This window comes from Elephas maximus, chromosome 6 (assembly GCF_024166365.1).
Source record: "Elephas maximus indicus isolate mEleMax1 chromosome 6, mEleMax1 primary haplotype, whole genome shotgun sequence".
In the NCBI taxonomy this organism is placed as follows: Eukaryota; Metazoa; Chordata; class Mammalia; order Proboscidea; family Elephantidae; genus Elephas; species Elephas maximus.
This window is the reverse complement of record NC_064824.1, coordinates 117,166,739-117,194,404: the sequence shown is the minus strand read 5'-3', so window position 1 is coordinate 117,194,404 and position 27,666 is coordinate 117,166,739. Positions and strand designations below refer to the sequence as shown.

The 27,666-nt window shown below is 45.5% G+C and overlaps 2 protein-coding genes and 1 pseudogene across 2 annotated transcripts in view; 1 reads left to right on the top strand and 2 right to left on the bottom strand.

Moving 5' to 3' along the window:
* Nucleotides 1–156: 156 nt before the first annotated feature.
* PLCD4 (phospholipase C delta 4) lies at nt 157–26,698 on the bottom strand. Its single transcript, XM_049888176.1, has 16 exons — nt 26,613–26,698; nt 22,161–22,219; nt 21,868–22,026; nt 20,358–20,586; nt 19,113–19,248; nt 18,099–18,330; nt 14,860–15,061; nt 13,582–13,726; nt 12,765–12,917; nt 3,822–3,989; nt 2,430–2,586; nt 1,982–2,098; nt 1,568–1,740; nt 848–983; nt 343–492; nt 157–263 (listed from the first exon to the last, which is right to left on the bottom strand). Exons 2-16 carry the CDS (start codon nt 22,183–22,185, stop codon nt 157–159), a joined length of 2,289 nt encoding a protein of 762 aa, XP_049744133.1. The 5' UTR covers nt 22,186–22,219; nt 26,613–26,698.
* Nucleotides 20,740–20,852, top strand: LOC126078637 (uncharacterized; annotated as a pseudogene).
* Nucleotides 26,640–27,666, bottom strand: part of CNOT9 (CCR4-NOT transcription complex subunit 9) — a 32,858-nt gene continuing 31,831 nt past the window's right edge. The window contains exon 9 of the mRNA XM_049888173.1: nt 26,640–26,777. Coding sequence (XP_049744130.1) covers nt 26,742–26,777 — 36 coding nt within the window. The 3' untranslated portion in view covers nt 26,640–26,741. The remainder of the gene's footprint in view (nt 26,778–27,666) is intronic.

Genomic DNA, 27,666 nt, shown 5'->3' with positions numbered 1-27,666 from the left:
AAGCCCTAGATTTGCTTGGGGGAAGTAATTTCGTAACTAGAATGATGCACAATCCAAAGCTTGGTTTTCACCACCTCTGTTTGATCTCTGGCACATCCTTCCACGTTTTCCTCGCCATCTAAAGCCAGTGCACACCCTCCACATGAAGTGCCCACTTCAGGCTTCAGCCTCCTCTAGCTCTTCCTGGATGCAGATGTGCACAAAGATGGAAGCTGGGTGGAGGCTGGTACCATCCCTGGAGAGCAGGTGTATGTGGCGGTAGCCTGGAAGGGGGCAGGAAAGCAGCGTTAGGAAGGTGGCCAGAGTTGGGGTTATTGACCAGGGCTCAGAAAGCTGGCTCACCTTGTTGCATGCAGGTCCAAGGCAGGGTGTACTGACCAATCAAGTCATTTCGGGATTTCCAGTCATAATCCTCTACCACAAAACGCACCAGGGCGAGTTCAGGCACCAGGACCCGGAAGCATAATGTCTGCCCCCAGTATGGATTAAAACCTGAGGTGGTGAGTAGAAGGGAAAGAAGGGAGAGACATTATTAGCTTTCTTCTTTATGCCAGGCACTATACTGAGTTACTTTCCTTGGTTCTCTCATTTTATCTTTATAGCAATCAGCATCTTACAGGAGGAGACAGAAGCTCAGACTGGTTAAGCAATTTGCCGAGGTCACTGGAGCTTTTAAGTGAGGGGCCAATATTCAGACCCAAGATATCCAAGCTCGTATTCTTTCTACCGCTCCACACTGTCTCCCATGGAGAGGTGGTGACATGGACTATATTTAATGGAGGGCAGGATGGAAGGAAAACAATGGTCATGCTCCCACTTCCTCCCCCAGTATTGCCAAGCCTCTCACCGTTGTTCTCCACATAGCTGGTCTCCTGTCGGGTTGTGTCTGGGCGAACGCCAATGATCTCCACTTTCACCAGTGGATCCACAATAGATCCTTCTTTGGTGTTGTCCAGTTTGGGCAGTTGCTGACCACTGATCACCTGCAACCAGGGCTCTGGAACCTCACTAGTTCCTGCTCAGCCCAGCCCCTGCTCCAGCTCTTACACCCCAGGGGTAGGGAAAGGGAAGATACACAAGACCTTGTGCTATAGCTTTGGGTTTGCAAGGCTATTCCTCCATGACATATACATATATATATGTATATATATATATATATTTCTTTTAGTAGTCTATCTGCAATTTAAAATGCATCCAAGTAGTAACAAGGTTTGAAAATTTGAAATGTTAGTGATAGCAACCCCTTTTACAGCATTTAATGTGTACCACACATTGTATGTATTTTATGTATATTAACTAAGTAATCCTCATAGCAACCCTGTGAGGTAGGTAGTATTATTACCCTCAGTTTGCAGGTGAGAAGACTGCGGTATGGAGAGGTTAAGTAACTTGCCCAACATTACACAACTAGGAAGTTGGTTTGGACCTAGGTAGTCTGGTTCTAAAGTTCATGCTCTTAACAATCATGCTATCCTGCCTCTCACGAAAAACTGTTCAGCCATTACACTCCTGTCAGGCCTAGCAACTTTGTCCGCCACTGCTAACCCAGTTTCTCTTTCCATTATACCTGGATTAAGAGGGTTTGGGCCTTGAAAGGACTGGTGGGCCTCTCAGGGTGGAAGGAACTCTGGGTGTCACACAGGAAGTCTGGCTTCAGCACGTAGCCACAGCCACCATTCTGGCGGAAGAGCCCATCGCAGATGTCCATCTCCAGCCCTGCAGTCTGCACATTCATAGCCACTGAGGGCCCCAGGAAAAAAGAGGAAGGATTCATTTGGGGAGCCTCCCAGCACCTCTTTCGAGAAGTTAAGAACACAAGTATTGGCTGGAAGAGTGCCTGCTGGGAACATCTTCATAGATAGCATCTTTTTCAACCTAGCACTTGTCTTGGAGAATTCCCTGGCCCAACTGCCAGCAGGGCGCTTACTTCCCATCTGCTGCTCCTCTGTTTCCTCCTCCCAGTCCCTGCTTGCCCCCTCACCCATCTGGCAGCCTGCATTCCAGAGTTCCTGGGGGTTGTAGTTGGAAGAGTCTGTCCTCAAGCCACTGGGATACACTCGGCTTAGCTGCCAGGTGTTGTGTCGCACAAACTCATTACCTGTAAATGGGATGTGGAGAGACAGGTGGAAGTGAGGCCAACTTCCTCGGGCCCCACGGACCCTGCCCACCCACTTCTCTCCCCACCATCTCCTGAGGCTGGCTCCAGAGAGCTTCAAGGTGCTTCTACTCTGTTCCATCTAGGCTTTATTCCCCCTAGAGCCCTGAGCCCACTACTCATAGCCCTCCCACTGCCTGCCCTGGGGAGCTTCCTAGCAACCTCATCACTCCTTAGCCCTTTGTCCCCTTTCTTTTTGGATTCACTTGCATGCCCTAAGTCAGCGCTGACCCCATTCCAGTTCCCTTTCTACCCCCTATCTTTTGATCCTGACCAGCTTCCTTGACGAGGCTCTTGGCCTTATTTTCAGAGAAGGATGATATCTCATAGAAGCGGTAGTGCTCCCTCGAATGAGTGAAGTTGCGGAATGGGACATTTTTCAAGTAGACAACCAAGGCAGAGAGGGACGGACACAACATAGGCTTAGATTTCTGGAAAAGGAGAAAGTGGAGAGGAAGAGGAACCCTCAGCAATTTGAGGGAAGAAGGTCATGACTAAGACTCAAACTTCCCCATCCACCCTAAGCCTCTGCCCACTGCCTCCCCACTGCATTCTTTCTCTTACCTCACCTGCTTGGGCAAGAGAAGGGACCCAGGCTTGGAGATAGGAGCCTGGGCTGTAGTCTTACAACAAGTAGGCTGACAAAACAGTGCACACGTCACAACCTAGGGGTGGGAATGGGAATAAATTGTCTGCCTATGCTAACAGGATCAGTTTCAGCCTCTGGGCTTGGAGGGTCTGCTCAGTGTTAGATCCTGGATAACAGGTTTTTAATTTATTATTATTTTAAACAGAGAGGAGTCATCATCCTTCTTTTAAAACAAATTAAGAGGAAGGATGTGAGGGTCCCAGAGTAATATCTTTGAATTCGTCTCCTGAATTCCCATTTCCATTCCTGGACATGACAGCAGGTTAGACACCACGGCCACAGAGAGAACAGGATAAGCTAAAAGTCCGTTGGCTGAGCCAAGCAAGCACACAAGAGAGAGAAACGCAGACTTCAAACCCGATCTTGGAGGATCCACCAATGGTACCCCTTCCTCCTCTGCTTCTCTTCCCCACAAGATGGCCCACTCTACACAGCCTTCTCAGAGCCTTCATTTCCCGCCTACTCAAAGCTTGTCTCTCCTTCCTGCTCCCCTTTGGCTATTTCTGGTCTTTTCTTAAACTCACACTTCCCATGAAACTTCCTCTAACTAAGCTCACTTTAGTTGAGGCCACAGGAATCACTCCACTAGCACCTACTTACCCAAGCAATATGTTGTACATACATACACACACCACTTATCAGTGGTTTTCAAACTGGCCCTTAAGGAGACTGAGAAGTACAAAGATGTCTCAGGAGTCACCTGGGGGACCCAGGAGAGGGCCGGCTAGGATGCCTCTGCATTGATCTATTTTGTATACTAAGCTTCCATATAAATTTCATCTAAAATAAAGATTTCATGGCCTAAGGAAGATGGGAAGCCACTGCAATATATCTGCATATGACAGTGTATAATATATAGTGTTGCCATGCATGCATTCTTATGCTTCTTTCATTGGAAGGAGAGGGCATTTTGCTCCCTGGACAATTACCCTGCCTGGCTGTAGTCTCTTTTCATATATGCGCCCTCAGGCTGTGGTGCTCAAATGCCAGAGTAGACAAAGACCACTCCTGGCTCACCTTCTCCTTTTTGTCCTTACTCCGAGGGCTCAACTCCTGGGGCTCAGGCTCAAGCTCGGACTGGGCCTCTAGCTCCAGCTCCTGCTCTGGTTCCTCCTCCTCTTCCTCAAGATCCTCTTCAAGTGTCCTTGACTTCTTTCCCTTCAGCAGGATCTTTCTTCGAAGCTCCTAGGTGGAAAAATGAAGGGGTCTGTCTACCTGTCTGCTCTGGGACCCCCCTGGGGATCATGCTGATCCCACTGCTGTCACAGAACCACCTCAAAGACTGAGGAAGTAATTGATGGTCAGAAGTTTCCACAAGAAAATTGGCTGCTTGATACATACAGTAGGGATTCCCCTATTGTTGCAAACTTGAACATTTCTATCCATATGGAAAAATAAAGACTCCTATCTTAGACTGGGTTCTCTAGAGGAGCAAAAGCAGTGAGGTGTATATATATAAATACCTCACAGAGAGAGAGATTTATGTCAAGGAAATGGCTCACACGGTTGTAGAGGCTGGAAAGTCCCAAGTCCATGGGTCAGGTGTCAGGCTGGAGGCTTCTCCTGACTCACATAGCTGCAGGGGCTGAAGAACCCAAGATCAGCCGGTCAGAGAGCAGATTGCTGGGTCATGGACTGTAAAGGCTGATGAATCCAGGATCAGGAGGTAAGATGGCAGGCAGCTGGCTAAAGTTCCAAGAACCAGAGGCCAGATGATGACAAGAAGCATGCAGGATCCAGAGTGAACAAAAGCCAGCGAGTTTTGCCAGAAAGTCCATATGTGTTGGATGCAGGCCACACCCCCAAGGAAAATCCCTTTCAACTGATTGGCATCTCATAGCAGATCTCATCATGGAGGTGATTACATCAGATCTAATCATTACATCATTATATAACTGTCAAACTACTGAGAATCATGGCCCAGCAAAGTTGACACCTAAACTTAATCATCACAGTCCATACTTTGTCAACTTGGCACCTATACATGACTCCTTAAACCATACATAATCTCTAAATAAAGACAATTATAAAGTCATAATTGTGCCTAACATGATGCAACTAACACATGTACAACTGAAAACACACTAGCCCTGTTTACATCTTATAAGTGAAGAAAACAAAAATATTTGATGCACACATAAAAGGAAGAAATAATAACAATTACAGTCCTCTTTCCTGCAACTGGTCATATGGTTGTAGCTGGTATTTAGAAATAGCTTCTACCACTCATTCCATATTCCCTTTGCCCTCAGCAAATGCCTCAGCTAGCTGTGGTTCTTGCCTGGTGAGGTGACCCCAACCTTCCTTCCTGAATGATCTGCACTATCAGTAATCATGTCAGAATTGGGTTGCTGTATTTTTCCATTGACTTTAACCACAGGGCATGATAGTACTAAGAGACATCCTAAGTGATCCTGTGTATTTCAGACACTTTTCCTTACCTCCATTATCTAACAGCAATTCAATTTTTCCCTTGGTAACCAGAACCAATCATACCAGCCAATACAGTTAATCCATCCTTTGCCTGATGACCCAGAGGCATGGGGAGCTCAAAGTGGTTGGGTGGCATTCTTTCAGTTCAATGGGATCAATGTTTTGTGTCCTGGTGGGAGCATTCCTTCCTTTGGAACTAAGATCTCTAGACCACAGAGCATAGGTTGTGGGTACAGGAAGCAAATATTTTGCAAGTGGGTCACTAGGGGTGATAGTGAGTTGTACCACTCCCATTCCCACCCCTTAATTCCTGGACTTCTGATTCCTGGCTTTGGGAGAAACAGTATCATATACTGGATGCTGGCTTAGAGCATATACAGCCTCCTGGAAAGCATTGCCCCAACCCTGCAATGTATTGCCACCTAGCTGGCACCATAATTGTGTCATTAGAAGGCCATTCCATCATTACATCAAGCTAGTTGCTTCAGGGTGATGGGGAACATGGTACAACCAGTGAATTCCATGAGTATGGGCCCATTGCTACACTTCATTTGCTGTGAAGTGAGTCCCTTAATCCAGTGTGATGCTGAGTGGGATACCATGATGGTGGATAAGGCATTTTGTAAGTCCAGAAATGGTAGTTTTGGTAGAAGCATTGTGTACAAGGAAAGCAAATCTGTATCCAGAGTAAGTGTCTATTCCAGTGAGAACAAAACGTTGCATTTTCCATGATGAAAGCGATCCAGTCTAATCAGCCTGCCACCTCGAGGGATGGTGCCATATGCGGGACTTAGTGTTGGTCTCTGCTGCTGTTAGATTGGGCACTCAGCAGTGGTTGTAGTCAAGCTGACCTTGATGAGTGGAAGACCGTGTTGCAGAGCCCATGCATAACCGCCATCCCTGCCACCATGGCCACTTTATTTGTGAGTGCACTGGGTAATGATGGCAGTGGCTGGGGAAAAAGGATAACTGGTTTCCACAGAACATGTCATCCTATCTACTTGGTTGTTAAAATCCTCCTCTGTCAAGGTCATCCTTCGGTGAGCATTCACAAAAGACACAAATATCTTCACTTCTTTGGCCCACTCAGAGATGTATATCCACATATCTCTTCCCCATACCTCCTTGTCTCCAATTTTCCAGTCATGTTCCTTCCAAGTCCCTGACCATCCAGCCAAACCATTGGCCACAGTCCATAAATCAATATACAGTTGCACCACCTGGCCATTTCTCCTTCCAAGCAAAGTGAACAACCAGGGGCACTGCTCTAAGTTCTGCCCACTAGAAGGATTTTCCTTCACCATTGTCCTTCATGGAGGTCCCAGAAATGGACTACAGTGCTGCCACTGTCCACTTCCAAGGGGTGTCTGTATATGGCACAGAACTATCTATAAACCAAACACGAGTTTTCTCTTCCTCAGCCAACTGATATTAAAGAACTCCCCATGAGGCCATAGGTGCAGACTGGGAGACGGAAGGTAACGTGACAGGAGTGTAGACCACAGGCATTTGGGCCACTTCCTCATGCAATTTGCTCGTGCCTTCAGGTCCTGCTTGGGTCCAATCTTGTATATACCACTTCCATTTAATGACGGAGTCCTGCCGTGCATGTCGGACATTATGGCTCTGTGTGTCAGACAACACCCAGTTTATGAAGGGCAGCTCAGGCCACGTGGTTAAGCATTCAGTCTCTACTCAGGCCCAGTAACAAGCCAAAAGCTGTTTCTCAAGACGAGCATAGTTATCTGCAGAAGATGGCAGGGCTTTACCCCAAAATCCTGAGAGTCTACACTGTGATTCACCAATAGGGGCCTGCCAAAGACTCCCACTAGCATCTATATCTACCACTGCCACTTCAAACACCATCGGATCATATGGATCAAGTGGCAGAAACGGCTAGCACAGCAACCTGAACCTGTTGCAGAGCCTTCTCTTGTTCTGGGCCCCACTCAAAACTAGCAGCTTTTTGAGTCACTATAACAGAAATACCACAAGAGGATGGATTTAACAAACAGAAATTTATTCTCTCATAGTTAAGGGGGCTAGAAGTCCAAATTCAAGGGGCCAGCTCTAGGGGAAGGCTCCCTCTCTCTGTTGGCTCTGGGGAAAGGTCATTATCTCCTTTTAAAAACTGTGGGCTGGGTGTTCCTTAGAGATCTTCATGTGTCTTGCCATCAATCTTCTCCTGGGTCTAGGAGCTTCTCAGCACAAGGACCCTGGGTCCAAAGGACACATTCCACTCCTGGTTCTTCTTTCTTGGTGGTAAAGAGGTCTCTCTCCTCTCTGCTCACTTCTCTCTTTTATATCTCAAAAGAGATTGACTCAAAATACAACCCAATCTTGTAGAATGTGTCCTGATGTATTAAAATAACTGCCTCTAATCCTGCCTCATTAACATCATAGAGGTTAGAAGTTACAAAACATATGATAATCACATCAGATCACAAAATGGAGGACAACCACAGAATCCTAGGAATCATAGTCTAGCCAAGTTGACACACATTTTTGGATGACACAATTCAATCCATAACATTTCCTACACACAAATGAGGAATATGTTACCTCCAAAATCCAAAGAGGACCACCATGTGTTGTGCCTTCTTTTTAGTTGTGAGAGAGGCCAGATGAAATAAATTATCCCTCACTTTAGAAGGAATATCTCAACATGCCCCACACCACCGAACCCCTAGAAATTTCACAGAGGTGGAAGGCACCTGAATTTTTGTCAGACTAATTTCCCACCTTCTAGCACACAGCACACAAATGTTTTACCATTAAGTCCAGAATTGTTGACACTTCCTACTTACTAAGTTCAATCAGTATAATGTCATCAATGTAATGGACCACTGTGACGTCTTGTGGAAAGGAAAGGCATTGAAGGTCCCTGTGGACTAAATTATGATTTACGGCTGGAGAGTTGATGTACCTCTGAGGTAGGACAGTAAAGGTGTATTGCTGGCCTTGCCAGCTGAAGGAAAACTGCCTCTGGTGTTTCTTCAAAACCAGAACTGAGAAAAAGGCTTTGGCCAGCTCAATAGTTGCATGCCAGATACCAGGATATACATTAATTTTCTCAAGCAATGAAACATCTGGAACAGCAGCTGCATTTGGAGTCACTACCTGGTTAAGTTTATGATAATTCATTGTCATTCTCCAAGATCCATCTGTTTTCTGCACAGGTCAAATAAGCAAGTTGAATGGGGATGTGGTGGGAATCACCACCCCTGCATCCTTCAAGTCCTTGATGGTGGCAGTAATCTCTGCAGTCCCTCCAGGAATGTGGTATTGCTTTCAGTGTACTATTTTCCTAGGTAGGGGCAGTTCTAACAGCTTCCACTTGGCTTTTCCTACCATAATAGTCCTTACTGCACCTGCCAAGGATCCAATGAAGGGGTTCTGCCAGTTGCTGAGTATGTCTATTCCAATTATGCATTCTGGAACTGGGGAAATCACTACAGGATGAGTTCAGGGACTGACTGGACCCACTGTGAATGAACCTGAGCTAAGAAGACTCCATTAATAACTTCAGCTCCATACGCACCCACTCTGACTGGTGGGTCAAAATGACATTTTGGATCTCCTGAAATTAGTGTTAGTTCAGAGCCAGCGTCAAGTAATCCCCCCAAAGTCTGATTATTTTCTTTTCCCAATGAACAGTCACTCTCGTAAAAGGCCATAGATCCCTTTGGGGAAGGCTGGGAGAAAAATCAGCAGTATAAATTTTTGGCAGTGCAATGGGATTCTTCCTCAAGGGGACCTGGCTTCCCCTTCATTCAAGGTGTTGTGGGTCTGTAAACTGGCGCAAGCCTGGGAACTGATTGAAGGACAATGACTATCCTGGCGATTCAAGTTAGACTGTCATTCAGTTGACCTAGAATTCTTCTGCTTGTATAGATCAAGTAAATATTTAGTAGATTTCCCATCTATTTCACTCTAGTGACATCACGACTAAGTAGCCAATGCCATAAGTCCATACGAGTCAGACTATTCTGATTACTGCTTTGACTCTGCCGGCTGTTACTGTAACCACGCCCACCTTGTCTTTGTTAATTAAGTGCTGCCACTTGGCCCCTACCACCATGGGGTCCAAACAGCCCCATTGTAGTTAGGTGTTTTAATTCAGTGAGGGCAGTTCCCACTGTCAAATCTGACTTACATAAAATCGCAATCACAGCAGTCTTCAAAGATGCCGGAGTTCCCTTCACAAAATTTGTTTCTCACTGGCGTGTGGTAAAAGGTGTGTCCTCTGGGCACTCCCTTGGTGGGTCTGTCCTCCAACCTGATAAATCCATTTAATATGCCAATTTCCCTAAGCCTTTGGATACCTTCTTCTACAATATACCACTGCAGGCTTGTCATTTCAACTTGATTTAGTGTAAGCCACCACTTAATCCATAGTTCAGTGAACCAACTAAATAAACTATTAGATCCTTTTCTGACCTGTCTAGCTGAAACACTGAATGAAGAATCTGTGCTTTGTGGGCCCATATCAATAAACTCAGACTGATCCAACTTTAAATTCCTTTCACCATTGTCCCATACTTTTAATAGCCATTCCTACACATATACCCCAGGTTTTTGTTTGTATATATCAGAAAAATCAAGCAGTTCTTTTGGAGTGTAGTGTACCTCCTCCTGAGTCATACCGTGCACACCACCTCTCAGGGCTCACTGGGATTTAAGTTTAGTTATAAGTCTAGAAACAAAAATGGGTGGTGAGGGTGGGTCTTGGGAACATTCATCAATGTCTCATAGGGCATCTGCCTTAGGTGATGCCCCAGATAATGCCCCAGGTGGCATCCAAGGTGAAACCTCAGACAAGGATTCTTCAGGCACAGCTCAGTTGATCTCATCAGATGGGGGTGGAAAGGATAATGGTTTTAATGGGGATAGTGGTTTAGCAGACAAACATGGAGTAATCTCTTCAGATGGGGGTAACAGGGCTGGTTCTGTTGGCAGAAGTAATTCAGTGGAATTTAGGGGCTCAGTGTCCCCAGCTTCCTGATTATCTGCCCATATGTCCCCATCCCAAATTTCGGGATCGTTTCTTCCCAGTCAATGCCCTCACTTTAACTTCAGACAGCACTCAAAGTTGAAAGTTGAGTTGGCGTTGTAATTCAGCCACTTTTACAATAAGACTCTGGGTTTGGTTTTCAGCAATATCAGCTCTGTTACTACAAAAAATAAAGCTTTCTTTCAAGGTGCGAGTGGAAACTTTGAGGTCGCTTATATGGGGCTCGAGCTTTGACTCTGAATCCCTGAGCTCATCTCTTTCTTTCACCACTTTGTTTAGCGAAAGTAGGACCAATCAACCAGCTTTCTTTTACCTCTTATTATGACAAAATTGTAGAAAGGTATCAAACATACAATCACCCAAGCCTCACCTCTCACCAATATTTGATCTGTTGGTGGTGACATTTTGTGTATTTTTATCACTGCCTCATGCCATGGATTAGCAGCACCTCTTTACTACTGGAAGTAGAGTCATCAACATCTTTAAGACTAACCAGACTTGAGAACTACTTTAGAAAACTCATCCTTACAATTTTGTTTCTCTAGAACCACTCTCAGTACTAAAAGTCTTAGGCTGGGTTCTCTGGAAACCCTGGTGGTGTAGAGGTTAAGTGCTACAGCTGCTAACCAAAGGGTTGGCAGTTCGAATCCGCCAGGCTGGGTTCTCTAGAGAAGCAAAGCCAGGGAAGCATGTGTATATACGTATATACAGAAAGAGAGAGAGATTTACATCAAGGAAATGGCTCACATGGTTGTAGAGGCTGGAAAGTTCCAAGTCCCTGGGTCAGGTGTCAGGCTGGAGGATCTCCTGACTCACATAGCTGCAGGGGTTGACGAACCCACGATCAGTAGCTAAGACGGCAGGCTGCTGGCTCAAGTCCCAAGAACCAGAGGTCGGATTATGACAAGCCAGATGCAGGATTCAGAGTGAACAAAAGCCAGCAAGCTTTGCCAGAAAGTACTTATATATTGGATGTAGGCCACATCCTCAAGGAAAATTCCTTTCAACTGACTGGTAGCTCATAGCAGATCTCATCATGGAGGTGATTACATTACATGAGATCTCAACATTACATAACTTCCAATCTATATCGTACCTGCCAAACTACTGAGAATCATGGCCCAGGCAATTTGACACACAACCTTAATTATCACAACACCCTAATTCACATATGACACATAAAAGTCCTCGCAGATTCAAGATTTACACGTAAAAAATAAAGAACATAAATGTACTAGAAGAAAACAGAAAATCTTTTAAAATAATCTTATGATGGAAAAGCCTTTAGAAATATGGCATGAAAACCCAGAATACATAAAAGGAAAAATTGATAGATTTGACTACATAAAGCTTAAAGATTTCTGCAAGGCAGAAGATGCTATAAGAAAAAAATAGACTACAAAATATAATTCTCAAAGTATTAATATATTTAACATTTAAAGAATTGCTATATATCAGTAAAAATTACATATCAGTAAAAATTATAAACCCTAATAAAAATTAGTAAATGATTTTATAAACAATTCAAAAGAAAACAAACATGAACTTTTTTTCTTTTTAAAAAACCAAATTTTTTTCATGTTTGCCATTACGAACCATCTCACTCTTGGAGTTACTTGCAGTTACTCTCTCATACTGATGGCTGGAGTGTAATTTGGTATGTTTTCCAGAGGGCACCTTGGCAATAACAACCAAAATTGTCAGCATGCAAACTCTTCAACCCAGAAATTGTGCTTCTAGGAATCTACCTCAAAGGTATAATAGAATAAATGGGCAAAGTTGTGTATACAAGTGAAAAATTATAAACAACTTAAATATGGGGAATTGGTTAAATAAATTATGGTCCATAACATCCATGGAATACTATAGAACTGTTAAAAAGAAAAAAAACTATGTATGAAAAGACATCCACAACATCTTATATGTGAGATTATATAAAAAGGATATAGAACATGATCACATTCGTGATTTTTATATGAATATATGAACATATACGTGTACAATATAAAACACCAAATCAAACTCTTGCCATCGAGTCGATTCTGACTTATAGCGACCCTAGAGATCAGAGTAGAACTGCCCCATAGAGTTTCCAAGCAGCTGAACTTTTGGTTAGCAGCCAAGCTCTTAACCACTGCATCACCAGGGCTCCTGTACAATATAAACATTTAAAAAATATGTTGACATCGATTATTACAGGAGAGACTGGGATTAGAGAAAGGTAAATTTCCCTTTCTCTATACTGTTTCAATATTCTACAACAATCATCAACTATCAGGAAAAATGTAAGATATTTTCACTGGAAAAAAATACATAAAGTAAATCATTGATTTAAAATTTAGAGAATTATAAATAGAATTCTGTGTTCAATTAGATTTTTGTTGTTGTTGTTGTTAAAGTAGTCTCCAAGGACACTAAAGGACAAGATGGTCTGTCTGAGAATGGGAAGAAAGGCGCAAGAGAAGCATGTGGAAGTCACAGTAGAGCCTGGGCTGGGGAAGCAGCGTTCCTACCTCTGGCGAGGGCAGCTCAATGGGCAGTAGCCCATCCAAGGTGGTACTCAACAGTTGCTCCCCCAGGATCTCGGTCAGATGGTGTGCCATGACCTCCTGTTGCTCCAAGCTGCAGTGGTTCTCCAGGGACAAGATAACTGGATAGTCTGATGTCTAGTGGAGAAAAAAAAAAAAAATTTTTTATTTTTTTTTATTTTTTAGAGAGAAGGGAATATAGAGTTCTAAAGCCCCGTAACCTCTTGGCTTCTCCAGTCACCTGACTACTAGGCCCCTTAGTTACTGTATGGAGTACCTTGATTTCTCAGCTGCTCCAATCCCATTACAAGGCTTAAGGAGGGCTTGCTTGTGCCTGGGGTCCACCCCTGGAACACCGTCCACATCTAAAGGTCACTCTTGAGACCCTGAATCTCCTGCCTGGGCCAGGTTTATTCCAGGTTCCTCTAAGACTTTGAGTTTTCAGGCTCAGAAAAAGTGGGAAGGCTAGGCCATTCCCCTGATTATGTGTTTATGTTACACTCTCATGCTCTCATCTCCTATTCCTATTGTCCTCCAGCCCTACTCACTACTTTCACTGTTTCCTTATCCACCCTTTTCCAGGTCATTGCTGTTAGAAGTAGTAGTTACTAACCACTAGTAATTACCTCTCTGACTACAAATACTGGTAACAAATCAACACTTATTCATAATAATCCGTAATATCAGCCTGGTGTTTCACAATTAAATCTTTTTTCCTCACATGGTGCCATATGATACCCCGTCTGCCCTCCCTGGGCTCAAACCCTCTTGCCTCACCAATATTCCCATCCTGAGCTCCTACCTGGAAGGCATACTGAGCTACTGTGGCCACGACATCTTGGAACAGGATGCGAGAGGTCAGGGTGTGTCCATGGTAAACAATGGGTTCCCCATTAGGTCCATCCCAGACATCCACCTCCACACAGCGGCATCCCCGCTTCAAGGCCCTGCAAGAACCCCGCCCCCAGGAACCGCAGGGGTCAAGTTACGATCTTCCGCCTAGAGACCCTCTCCCTGCTCTGGATAATGCGGTGCTTACAGCATTTACCCTTCAAGACCCCTTCAAGCTACTTCTCCATGGAGGCTTCTCTGTCCACTGGGACACTGCTGCAGCTCACACGGATTACCCCCCATCCCTACCCCAACTGAAAGTCCTTCCTAACAACCCATCCCATGTTGTCTCATAATACTTCCGGCATTCACTTGTATATCTGTATTCAATCCTGGGTTATTCAAACTCAGGTAGAGTTAAGCTTTATTTCCTCAACTAGACCATGATCTCCCTAGGGCAAAAACTATGTTTCATTCATCTTTGTATCCCGTGAAGCTACTAGTTCAGTTGCTGGCACTGCAATGATATCGTGACTATTCAATCTAATCCATAAGTAGTCACAGTTAGAGCAGCTACTACTTATTGCCAGGGCCCTAGGTGGCACAGTTTGTGCTCAGATTACTAACCTAGAGGTTGGTGGTTTAAACCCACCCAGTGGTACCAGGGAAGAAAGGCCTGGTCATCTGCTTCCCTTAAAATTATAGCCAAGAAAACCCTATGGAGCAGTTTGACTCTGTAACACATGGGGTTGCCCTAAGCCAAAATTGACTCAATGCAATGGGTTATACTACTTATTGAGTGCTGACACATGAATTATCTCATTTTATCATCACAACAACCCAGACAGAATAGGCGCTGTTATCATACTTAGCCCCAGAGTACTGAGGGAACTAGGAATTGAACTCAGATGGCCTGACTTAGGAACCCACGTTTTTAATTTCTTTGCTCTACTGTCTTCTTCTATTTACCTGAAGAAATAAATCTGTCAGGACCCCCAAGTTCCAAGAGAGTTTTATAGCTTGTGAAAGAGAAGCTCTCTTCACCCACAGAGTTTCATTATCACTTCCTCCTCCAGTCCCAAGTACCTCCTCCAAGTCTCTCAGGTATCCAGGGACCCTCATCTCCTAAGCCCCCACAATACCTTCTCAATCCCTGTTATCCACTGACACCCCTTTCCCCCTTCTTGCCCCCAGAGTTTCCCACAGGTAGTCCCTCTCATGAGCTGAACCTTCCATCCCCACACTATACCGTATATATCCCTCGAGGCTGCTCTGGCCACAAAGCTGGTCCCCTACTAGGTAGGTGTTGTGAGAGGAGTTGATATAGTAATGGCTCAGGGGTTGAGTCATATCCTGGTAGATGGGGCGACAGGCCGGGTTGAAGATGTCGCCATCCTTGGAGCAGAGGTAGCTAAGAAAACCATCCATGCTCAGCACGTGCCGCCGTTTGCCTAGGGTATGGGGTGAGGAAACACTAGAGTGAAAAACTCAGAGTGGGGGCTCCCAGTACACCTACAGCCCCTCCTCCATCCTACTTCAACTCACCCCTTTCCAGGGTGCTGCCTTTCAGAAGGTGTCCACTCTCAGTCTCTAGATCGCAGACTTGTCCCACCTAGCGTCCGCCATTTCAATCATTCCTCCCACCCCCTCCCACCCCCAGAGAATGTTAAAGCTTCAAGAGGAAATCATCAAAATCATTCTAGACCAGCATGCCTAATAGAAGTTTTTACAGTGATGGAAATGTTCTATTCTGTACTGTCCAGTACGGTAGTCTCTCACCACATATGGCTGGCTGTTGAGTACTTGAAATGTGCCTTGGGTGACTGATGAACTGAATTTTAAATTTTATTTGATTTTAAATAGTTTGTATAGCCACGTTGGGGCTCATGGCTAATGAACAGCACAGTATCTTTTCCAAAGGACTAATTTTATAGTTGGGAAACTGAGGCCCAGAGAGAATCAGAGTCAAAGCCTTGTTAATGACATGGCCAAGGTGCCTGTGTTTTTTCCCCTGGGCTGTGTAGATGCTGCCAACTATGACCTATCCTCAATACTCCCATATGGTAGTTTGAGGGGCATTTTTCCAATATCCCTTGGGCTGCACCCTCTTTGAGGACAGGGCCTCATCACTCCTCCAATAACCCTCACCATTCCAGCATGGGCTTCCTATAATAACAATGAGGAATGACAGTTATTGAGCATTTGCTCTATGCCAAGCACCTTACATGAAGCACCTCAATGCTCTCACTAACACCAGGAGGTAGGTATAACATAATCCACCCTCCAGCAGTTAACTTGCCCAAGCTCACATAACTAGTAAGTGAAGGGGTTGGGACCTGAACCCTAGTGGCCACATGTCAGAGCCACGCTGGGCTATGCCATCTCACTGAGGGTAACGCTGTTGAAGTGATACTCCCTTGAAAGGTGGAACAATTTGGCTGTCATGCTCAGCTTCCTTGCTTGAGATTTAACAAAACCAGGAGATGATGAAGAATGGGGGGAAGTTGGGCAGCAAGTTTCATCCTGACAGTAATAAATCACTAGGGTAAGTCTACAGTTGCCAGATACTTTTAATGTGCATGATTTCATTTGCTCACCAATTGCTTTACAAAAGAGGAAAGTGAGTCTCAGGGAGGTTTAATGACTTGGCCATTTGTCTCTTTACCTGAAGAAATAAAATCTATCAGGACCCATAAGTTCTAAGAGAGTTTCACAGTTTGTGAAACAGAAACTCTGTGACCACTTGGCCAAGTCACTTAACCTGAAACTCAATTTCCTCTTTTGTAAAATAATTGGTGAGCAAATGAAATCATGCACATTAAAAGTATCTGGCAACTGTGGACTTACCCTGGTGATTTGTAAGAAGCAGAGTGGGGATATGAGCCCAGGTCTCCTGACTCAATGTTATACTCTGCTGCCAGACATCTTTTCCTTCATGGAAGAACTGATTGTTGATTGCAAGAGAAGGGAACACCAAGGGCTTTGGGGGTTGTAAAATAAATGTCACTACTATATATTGGCTCCTGCACCAGGAACAGAAAATCCTATTTCTTAACATCTGAAATTCCTCTTCCATTTAATTTTCTGAAATGATTGGTTTACAACCCCCATTCTTCTATGAGCACCCACACAAATCTGGACTCAGCAGTGGAGATCACAACTTTCTGTTTAACTCTAAACTCTGTGAGGGCAGTATCTTTGTCTGAGCTAGTCACCACCGTATCTCTGGTGCCTAGCTTATTTATAGGTACTCAATAAGCATCAGCTGAAGTAGTAAATGAATGAATGAATGGGATTGGGAGTTGAGACTCAGCTCTCATTCATTCCATCTCTAATCTTCATTCTCAAAAGAGGCACCAGGTAGGATCCAATGACCTGGGGTTGAAGCCTGATTTCTCCTCTGGCTGTTAACTTTGAGCAAGTCATTTAATCTTTCTAAGCCTCAGTTTTCCTCTTTTGTTAAAAATGACTTAATAATAAAGCCTATTGCTTAGGGGACACTGAGCTTCTGTTAACGGTGATGAAAAATTTGGAAATGAATGGTGGTGATGGTTGCACAACATAATGAACATAATTAACGTCACTAAATTGTACATGTGAAGAATGTTGAAATGGCAAGTGTTTTGTTACATATATATTAACCACAATAAAAAATATAGAACCTTTTTCATTGGGCCATTGCAAGGATGAGAAGAGAGAGGGCATATAGGGATATTAGCATACTATGAGATGCTTAGCAAAAGCCCGATGAACATTATTGCTGTTGATTTACAGGGTTGTAGTGAGGACTAAGTGAGATATGTGAAAGTCCCTTGTAAATCATTTATTATTAATAACATAAATTCCTCACACTCTGAAGGGAATGGAGGTTAGGAGTCTACTCAAGGGATAAGGGGAGAAAGGTTTGAGGGCAAAGAAAGCATATTTTAACTGTACTTGTTAACAGTTAAATGATTATCTGTCCATCATCCCCCAATCAGGGGCTCACTAGCTCCCTGGCGCAGGGCTTAGACACTCAAGAACCACTTAGAGATCTGGAGAGAGCCCAGGAAAGGGGAGAGCCAGCACTTAAAGGGACAGCAAACAGGAACCCTGAAGGGGAACTAGAGGGAAAGGAATAATTTGTACTGGAGAAGGGGCCAAGGCAAGAGGACCAAGGGTTTTCCCTTTCCACTGAAGACATTGGCTAATATCAGGAAGAACTTTCTGAAAGTGCGAGGATATGAAACTTGAACATAGGGGATCTATGGAATCTTCTTCCTCCTGAGAGATCTAGCATTACAAAGGAGGGCCCCATCTTACCTGGTCAGGGAATGGCTGATCTGCTTCTGGGGTAGTGGTTGAATGAGATGATAGAGCAGGGGCAGGGGGTAGTGGTGCACTCAGCCTGCCTTGAGTTAGGCAGAAGGTTGCTCGTCTCTGGATCTTTCTAATCATGCCCTCATTTACCTCCCACACCTGGTGCCTCTGCATCTCTAACCCTCTTACCACTATCTGAAGGCTCATGGCGGTCAATGAGCTCCAGGGCAAGGTCAGGAGCTTGGTCTCCTTCTTTCTGTTCCTCTCGGAGGAAATCCACAAATTCCAGCAGGGTCAGCTTCTGCCCATCAGCCGAAAAGTTTTCAAACAATTCCTCCACCTCAGCCCGCTTAGTCAATGCCTTATAGAACTCTACAAATTCTTCTCCCTCTAGAGTCCCAGACTGAGACTTGTCTGCTGCCTGCCAGAGAGGGTTTAGGGGAGAATGAGCAAACTCTTTAACCTGATAATGGATGGCCTCGATTTGCCCTGTAAGAGCAGATTTACCAATGGACTGTTCCAAACATGTTTTCACAAAACCCCCCACAGAACTCCTCATATTTAGTGTTCATGGAACAAGCTACTTCAGTAAGTAAAAGTAAGTAAAATTTCAACCATACCATTTGCTATGAGAGGAAGTTTTCAACTAGAAGGAGTTGAATGTCCCAAATGTCCCTAAAGGGTCAGAAGATCCCTCCTCCTATTTACTCACATTCCAGTTGAAGTTTTCCATTTACTATGTACCTGTAACATTTTGGTCATGGACAGAGAAGTCCTTGAGTCTGACATAGTAACATATTCTTTATCTTTCATAGGATTGTTGTTGTTGTTAGTTGCTGTTGAGTCGATTCTGACTCATGGCGACCTTGTATGTGCAGACTAGAACTGCTCCATAAGGTTTTCAAGGCTGTGACCTTTGAGAAGCAGATCGCTAGAACTGTCTTACGAGGTGATTCTGGGTGGTTTCCAACCACCAACCTTTTGGCTTGTAGTTGAGCACTTAACCATTTGCGCCACCCAGGGACTTATCTTTCCAACAAGACTGAAGGGCACTTCCGTTGATTCCCCATTGATTGTCATATGGTGCTAGGGTGCATAGTAGGGATTCAACAAACGAACATTGCTTATAAGAGTCAGAATACTTCTGGCCAAGTGTGAATGTGGCCTGACTGACTCCTGCAAATTCTCCCCAAGCACACTCACTTGGAAAAGCTGGAAGGCATATTCTTGGTCCATTTCCACATTCATCAGGTGCAGTAACCTCTGGACTTCTCGGAAAGTCATCCGACCATCCTGGTTTTTGTCTCCACGCTGGAACCAGTCACTCAGCCATCCAGGTCTGAGTCAAGGAAAAAGCACTGTGTGCATGTGTGTGTGTGTATGTGTACAGATGTGTGTGTTTCTACAGCAACATCTCTCCCCCATCTTTGTCTCCTCCCATGCCAATCCATTCTCTACACAGCTTCTGGATAATCTCCCCAGAGCACCGAACTATCTTGTCACTGCAAAGCTTAGGAGCCTGCAGGAACCTCCATGTTGCTTGCTGAAAGAAGTCCAAGTTCCTTAACATTGAAGTCAAGATCTCCTTTGCCCCTCCATGATCAGGCTTCAACCCAGCCTTCTCAATACATCTCTGTCTCCTCCCTGTACTTTAGCCACACTCAGGAACTCTCTGCTCTCTGATGTCTCACTCTCCCTCTTGCTCTTCATTTTCCTATCTCTGGCCCTTTGCTCATGCTGTTCCCTCAGACTGGAGTACCTTTCCCTCCTCCTCTCTTCATGCTCAAATTCTACTCATTTTCAAGGCCCAGCTCAAATGCCCCTTTCTCCCTGAAGCTTTCAGGACACTCTATGCTAGAATTAAGTATTTCTCCTTTCTTTGAACACCCACAAATAATCTAAGTACCATAATACTTCTATGGTACTTAGATTATTTTCACAATTCCATCCCCTCTACTGACTGAAGCAATATCTGGCTAAATTATTAATCCCTTTAATTTTTGTACCCCTGAAGCTTAGCATAGTGCTTGACACATTTTGCTGAATAGATGGTGAATGAATGAATGAATGGGGAGAAGGTGAGTACAATTCAGCAAACTTTAAGTGAGTCTATACCCCATGCCCTCTAATAGTTGCTTCCCACCCCTATGGTAGTTACTCAATGCCACTTGGACCTTCTGTTCCACTCATGGTCCTTTGCCTTCCACTGTTCTTTCCCCCAAACCTGGGGGTCCTGATTCATTCCTGGACTGGACTCTTGGCTGTGCCTTTGCCACCCCTAGTGCCCCTCCCTCCCTCAGGATCCTCAGCCTCACGTGGGCCTGAGCTCCCCCTGCCCACCCCATCTGGGCCTTTGGACCTCCATAGCCCTCCCACCTGTCCCTCGTCTTGCAGCCTCTGGCTCCTTTAGTGACCCTGACCCCCACCCTGACTCTGTACTACTGATACTGGTCCAGCCGCTCCTGCCGGTCCATGCTGGTGACGACATCCACCAGCACCTGGAGCCCCCGCATCCAGATTTGAGCCTCCTCAGCACTGTTGGCCACCAGGTCCAGGTTGGAGCGGCGGCCGTGGAAGACAACAGTAAAGCCCTGCTCCAGAGGGAACTCATCTGCCAGGCTGCGCAGCAACTCAGACTCGTGACCCTCACGCACTGTCTCCACGTCAGAGATTGAGACTGCCGGAGAAGAAGTGGATGGGGGCACTGAGGAAGGGAGTCCACCAAATTGCAGGGGCCAAGGGCCAAGGACCCTTCTTCTTCTTCTCTGTGAAGCCAGAGGGAGGAGGAACCTCAGCCTCCGAAGGCCGGGTCCTAAAACACATTAGTACAGTGCTTGTTTCAGCAGCACATATACTAAGATTGGAATAATACAGAGAAGAATAGCATATTCCCCCCTGCCAGGATGACCCAAAAGGCATAAGCACAGGGAGATGCAGACCTCTTGGGCTCAGGAGTGCACATGAGTCATTGCTGTTTTCATAGGCAGCATGGCAAGGGGACTGTGCTGGGAGTGGCAAGACCAGGCTTCCAGCCACCAGCTGGCAGTGTGACACAGACCAAATGACTTAACCTCTCAGTGTCCTCATCTTAAATAAGGGATGGTCTCCTTCTATGGCCAGTCTTTATGAGCATCGCAGGGTGATTGGAAGGGCTGGCAGATGGAAACACACTTGAGGGGTAGAAGCAGTCACATCAAAGCAATATATGCCAAGTCCAGTTCTCCAGTTCTGGGGTTGAGGGCTTCCTCTTTCTAGAATGTTTAGGAAGAAGCCACACAAATTCGCCCACCTCCTTACCTCAGCTAGGGCTGGTGTGGATCATGAACCTTGATTCTGTCTTTTTTTTTTTTAAAGCAGACTGTCTTAGATGTGTCCTGTGACCAAATTTCTAGAGGTATAAAGAGCTTGGCTGATAGGATGCACACTGTTACGATGCATTTATGATACTAAAACAACTCATCATAATGGCTAACATTTATTAAATGCCTCTTGGTCTCAGGGTCCATGCTAGGGACTCATTGAGTACCTGTGAACTATAAAAGTACTCTTTAATTCCCATTCTATAGATGAGGAAACTGAAGCTTGGAGATGTTAAGTAACTTGTCCAAGATAACTCAGCTAGAAAGTGGCCAAGCAAAGGTTTTAATCCAGGCTGGCAGATACCTGAGGTTATGCTTTTATAATAATGATAACAAGATGTAATCTTACGATCTATTGAGCCTTACTATGTGCCAGGGCTCTTTAAGCCCTTTACATGCAGTAAGTAATTAATTCCTATAACAACCTTAAGAGGCAAATGTTATAATCTCCATTTTATAGGTTGAGATATAAGACACAAGTAGGGATAGCACAACAGTACACTCTTGTAAAATACTGGTCCTCCCCCTGCCCTCAGGCCACTAGGCTCCTCAGGTCCTAGTCTACCACCTGCCCACCCCCGGCTATCCACATCACTCACAGCTGGGCTTGGCACGCCACCCGATCTGCCGGGAATGCCAGACTGTCATGCCGTCATCCTGCAGTCTGAAGTATCGTAGCTTCTTCCAGTTTTTGGACCTCACCTTGCGCATCTGCACACCTGCCTGCATCAGCAGCAGGTCCGGGTCGTCGGGTAGCCCTGGGTGAGGAGAAGCAGGGGCTGGGGAGCCAGCGGGGAGGGAGAGGCCTAGGAGGAGCTCTGGAACGGAGTCCAGCCTCCTCCCCCTCCTTGGGCTATCTCCCCAAGCCTTCGTCCCCTCCCGGGGTACTCACGGACTCCTTGCAGCAGGGACGCCATCCCCTACTGTTCCACCAGCTGGCACCAGAGTCACCTAAAGGAGCAAGGAGGAGCGATGGACTTCTGGTGAATCTTGGTAGTCTTAGAATAACAGATCAAAGGAGAAAGAGAAGGAAACCAGTGTTTCCTGAGTGCCCACTATGTGTCAGGCACTTCACCTACATAATCTGTAGCTATTTTTGCCTCTAATCTGAGTTTGGTGATGCTGAGGCTTAGAGAGGCTGAGAAACTTGCCTCAAATCACCTAGTGGACTCAGAATTTAAATCCAGGTTTGTCTGATCTCAGAGCCCCTGCTGTTTCCCATGGCCATCTCCACAGAAGGCTAACCAGGGCTTTCTGCCAAACACCCGCTTCCTACCCAATACCCCTCTATCCACTGGGCAACCTCACGCCACGCTTTGCTCACTTCTCATTGCCTCGTTATTAGGATCCACTGTCTTGTTGGCTGTCCCCTTCCAGAACCTGGAAGCATTTCGCATCCTAGCCTTCTTTTCTCCAGGTGGAATCATCCCAGTTTCCCTTGTCTGGAACCCCCTCCTTGCTCCCTCATAGATTGTCCAGTTCTTGAAGGGCTAGAGCAAAACATCTCTTTCATCCCTTCAACAACACTTAGTGCTGTACTTAGCTAAGTGAGCTGTCTTCTGCTTGCACATTGTAAAGCGTATTCGATATTCTTTTTCATAGCAGTTATTCTCACAACTTTAATGGACCAAGTAACTTACACAAGTCTCAGAACTGTATTTTCAAGTTTTCTCTACCTACTAAAAAAGGGTGCTTCGTTTACAACATATGCTATCCAATTTAGGACAGCTTCTAAGGGGAGTCCCTGGGTGATGCAAATGGTTAAGGGCTCAACTACTACCTGAGAGGTTGGCCGTTTGAACCCACCCAGAAGCACCTCGGAAGACAGGACTGGCAATCTGCTTCCAAAAGGTCACAGCCTTTAAAACCCTGTGGAGCAGTACTATTCTGCACACGTGGGGTCATATGGGGTCACCATGAGTTGGAACCAACTTGACATCAACTAACAACAACTAAGGCACCCAGAAGCTAACAAAAAGCTCTCTTGGAAAGAACTAGAAGATTTGATATGCGGCCACTTTGATCTAGCTCTGCCCATATAGAAATACTCAATTCTTGATCAAATCATGAAACTGACAAAGCTCATGAAACATAAAACTATGATTATGTATAAGCAAAGGACCTAACACTTGAATAGAAATGTTGTTTTTTAATTAGTAAATTAAAATTTCAACCACAATAAATATCTAAAAAACCCATATCTAAATATCAAAAGAATCTCTAAAGTGATCATTCAGTAATTGTTCCATTAAAACATCATGCAGTTCGATTTCTTTTATCTTAGAAATGAAAAAGCAGATGTCCAGAAAGGTGATGTAACTTGCTTGCTTGAGGTCACACAGCATGTTAGTCCCTACCTCTCTTTAGTGGGAAGTCTATAAAGTTACCCATGGGCAATTAGTCTTAGTAAGAATGTGGGGGGCTCTGTGAAAGCACCACTTCCCTGGCTACAGGGAAGACTTTCTAAAAAGCAGGTGCAGGTGTCCACAGTGAGAGTGGAAGATTGGAAAGTAGCTTGGGCCTAAGTGGGAAAGATAGCTCAAGGCAGTTCTCAGGAACTGGAATTACGACTGTCCCAGGAAGAAAGAGTCTGCTGGCTGAGGCTGAAAATGAGTGCCTGGGCAAGACCAGAAAAAAGCTTTGCATAGAAGAAGGGACACAGTGTGCTTCCTGGGAGATAGAAAGCATCTCTGCTTATTCTGGGTGGAAATAACAGTTTGGAAACTCAGGCTTACAGAGGCTCTGATGTGAAGACTGAAATAGGAAATAATAGATCTCTCCAATGTTTTAGGTCCTCAGGCTCTAAACAGGGTTGGCCTGGGCTGAAGTGTAATTCCCCTTGCCAACATCCTGTCTCACCTCCTGTCCGGACCTCAGTTCTCATATTTGAGGCATAGGGGCTCTGGGATGGGGTATGCCTTGGGCCTGGGAGAAGAGAGGATCCCCTTCCTTTACTCTAGGAAATCACAGTGATGTCCTGAAACATTAGTAGATTGAGAATAGAGCCCAAGTGCCTAGACACTTCTGTTTTGGAGCCTGCTTTCTCTCAAACCAGCCGCAGAAAGTGATTTTGTTCCTCCTTTGTCAGACTCTTCCAACTCCTGGGCTTGTCTTGGAGTTGTCTTCTAATCCTGCTACCATTGCTAAATTACTACTTCAAACCTGTGAAGATGTGGCCGTAAGAGGGCCAGTTTCAACTCAAGGAGCCACAGAATGTCAAAGCTGAACTTCTTTTTATAGAGAAGCAAACTGAGCACTTGAAAGGCTAGCTGAACTGCTTGAGTCACCTAATGAGTTAAGTGGAAGAGCTGGGACTAGAACTAAGGTCTCCACAAGACCAGCTCATAGATCTCACCAAGACTCCTGCCCTTAGAAAGAAACTTCTCTAGGTAGCTGGTTGGAGTAGGGTTAATGAGGGACATCCACAGTTTTGTCTCTCCCCGCCATCATTTTTTGTTCCCTCTTTATCCCGCTTCATAGAGCCTTTCTTTTCTTTCTTCCCATTTTCTGTCTTTTCTCTATCTTGTGCCTGATCCTTTCTTTTCCTTTCTCCCTAGTTCACGCTTCTCTTTCTCCCAATCCTCTCTGCCTATTTGCTCACTTAAGTCAGTTTCTGTTTGTTCTCTTCCTCATCTGTTCTCCCCTCTACCTCTTCCTGTTACTTTCCTCCGTTGTCTTCATTAATTCCCGATAGCTCTGATTCTCATTCCCCTTTGAGGATCTTGAGATTGTGGTCCAGAAAGGAGATATTTGTGTTTGGACACTCAGTAGTGCATCCCTCTACTCTGTCTCAATTTTCCCTGTGTCCTAGGAAATTGCCTAAACAAACTGTCCAGAGAATGCAAGTTGGGAGTCAGGTGCAGTATGTCTTGGTGTTTTCTCTGGTTTCTGAAGGTAGGGTGGGACGGATGGTCACAGCTGATGCAGATGCAGTGAAAAGACAAAGGAGGAAGGGTTTGGGAGTGGGGGCACTGACAAGGAACAGAGGATGAAGACTGAGAGTAAGAGAAATTGGGTCTTAAGCATTAACTCCTAGGCATATAGATGAAAATCCTCAGGGATTCAAGGCAGGAAAGCATTTATAACACAGATGGGAAAACAGACACAAAATAAGATGGAAAGTGATCCAGGGCTCCAGAGCAAGATTCAGTCCTCAACTTCCAGGTGACTTCATGTCATCCTGGAGATGGACTTTGGCATGTTGCCAGTGGAACCAATGGCATTACAGTGGGATTCAGAGTGTCTCAGGCCTCCCCAAGGGGCAGGAAGGACAAGAATCATTTTGTCTATTCCCTTGCTTCCGAGCAGGATTACTCCTGACCTGGTTCATATAGAAGACAGAATAGGTCTGGCCACAGGTCATAGCCTTCAGAATGTTAGCATTTGAAGGCTCTTTTAAAACACTTCCAAGGAGCCCTGCTGGCACAGGGGTTAAGAGCTGGCTGCTAACCAAAAGGTCCGCAGTTCAAGTCCACCAGTTGCTCCTTGGAAACCCTATGGGGCAGCTCTACTCCGTCCTATAGGGTCACTACGAGTTGGAATCAACTCGATGGCAATCCGTTTGTTTTTTTTTTTTTTTTGGTTTTAACTCAGAGAATCCTGGCTTATCAATATCCCCTGGAGAGTGTCTTAAAACAGAGATTCCCACTCAAAATCTACTCAGAGTTTCCAAGGATGGGACCACGAGTATGTATTTTTTAACAAGCACCCCTGGTACAAAGGCACGTTTGGGAAGTCCTAAACTCTTTCCTATTACAGGTCACAAGGTTGTGGTCTGAAGTCACAAAGTGAATTAATGGTAGAGTCAAGACCAGAAGCAACTGCCCTTCCTAGCACAACTGCTCTGGCTCATTGACTAGGCTAAAAAACAAGGTCCAGAACTCAAACCCTGGCTTTTTGCAAGAAAGCCTCAACGGTTCTCCCCACTTTCAGGGGCTTCTGTGCTCCCCCATGGGACCAACCCTCAACATTCTGCTAATAAACCTATGCAAAGCTGGGCTACTCCAGCTTACCTTATGGGGTGGGGCTTACATCTGAGGAGTGGCTAGGGACAGCACTCCTGGCCCTGGGTAGCTAAGAAGGGACAGGAGACATATAAGGGGAGACTGGCACAGCCAGGAGGAAAATTATAAGAGTCAAAGAAGGTAAGCTAGAGAGAACTAGGAGGTCTAAGCCATGTAGAAGAGCTGTTTGGTGGGGGGTGGGGGGGGGGGTGGGGGCAGACGTGCAGAAAGTAGAGCAGGGTACAATGTAATGAGAATGGATAAGCATCTGGAGGGGAGAGTTGGGGGCTCAGGCAGGACAGAGCTTAGAGAAGAGATGGTCAGAGTCCCCAGGCCCTTACCTTGGGCAGGATAGCTGTCCTGCGTGTCTGAGCTCTGCCTCCAGAGCTCTGCGATGCACTCCACTATGGCCTGAGGAAGCCCAGCCTGGCTCCTTTGCTCCTCTTGCACTGCTCGGTTCCTTTCCTCTTCTACAGCATTTGCTGCTGGGGCTCACGGAGGCAGAGCTGGAGGGAAGGAGTGGAGTGGAGAGAGGTGTAAGCTCTCCCCTCAGTCTAGCCCATCCACCTCTTAAAGGCCCAGGACACTGGTCAGAGTGCGGGAGTGGTGGGGGTGGGGTGGGGAGAAGTGGATTAAGGCAGGGGATTGGCGGCCACCACATCTCAGGGAGGAGGAGCCGGCTGCCCTTCATCTTGCTGCCAACTCTTGCTGACCCCAATCTCGCAGTAGCCCTCAAAGTGAAACCCAAGGAGTATCTGAGTTGCTGTACTCCGTGAATCACTGCTTTTCAATCTGATCGGTTTCTCTCTGCCTGTAACACGACTTTGTTCTTATTTCATCTGGCTCCCTTCCATGGTGTCTGTTTCCGTAAGCCTGTGCTCCTGTGTCTCTGCCTTCTGCCTTGCAGGGCACTCAGTCTAGCTCTGTGGCCCGGGAAAGGAAGCAAGGAATAGGATGGGAAAGGAAGAAGATTAGGAGAAGGGGAGGAGAGGAATGAGTTTAGAGTACACAGGGACTGGTTAGTTATCTATGTCTACATTTGTTAGCACCTCCAGTGTGCCAGGACCTACATGCATGTTTATAAATGTGCGGAGACATGAAGGAAATTTGCAGTGTGAAAGAATTGAGTGCAAAGAGAGGAGCTGGAAAAATGCACTACTGGCAAAGGAAAGTAATGAACTCCTTACAAGGGTGAATGAATAGGCAGTTGAAACAGGAACCAAAATTGAGGAAAGGGGATTGTAAAGGGCCTTATTATGATCCCATAACTCAGTGAGAAAATGAGACCCAGGGATCCTAGACTTGTACATGTCAGCTCCAGAGACAACCAACCCCTTGCACGCTCCCAAGCACTGTGAGCTGGAACCTACTTTTGTTTTGCCTTTGGAAAATTGT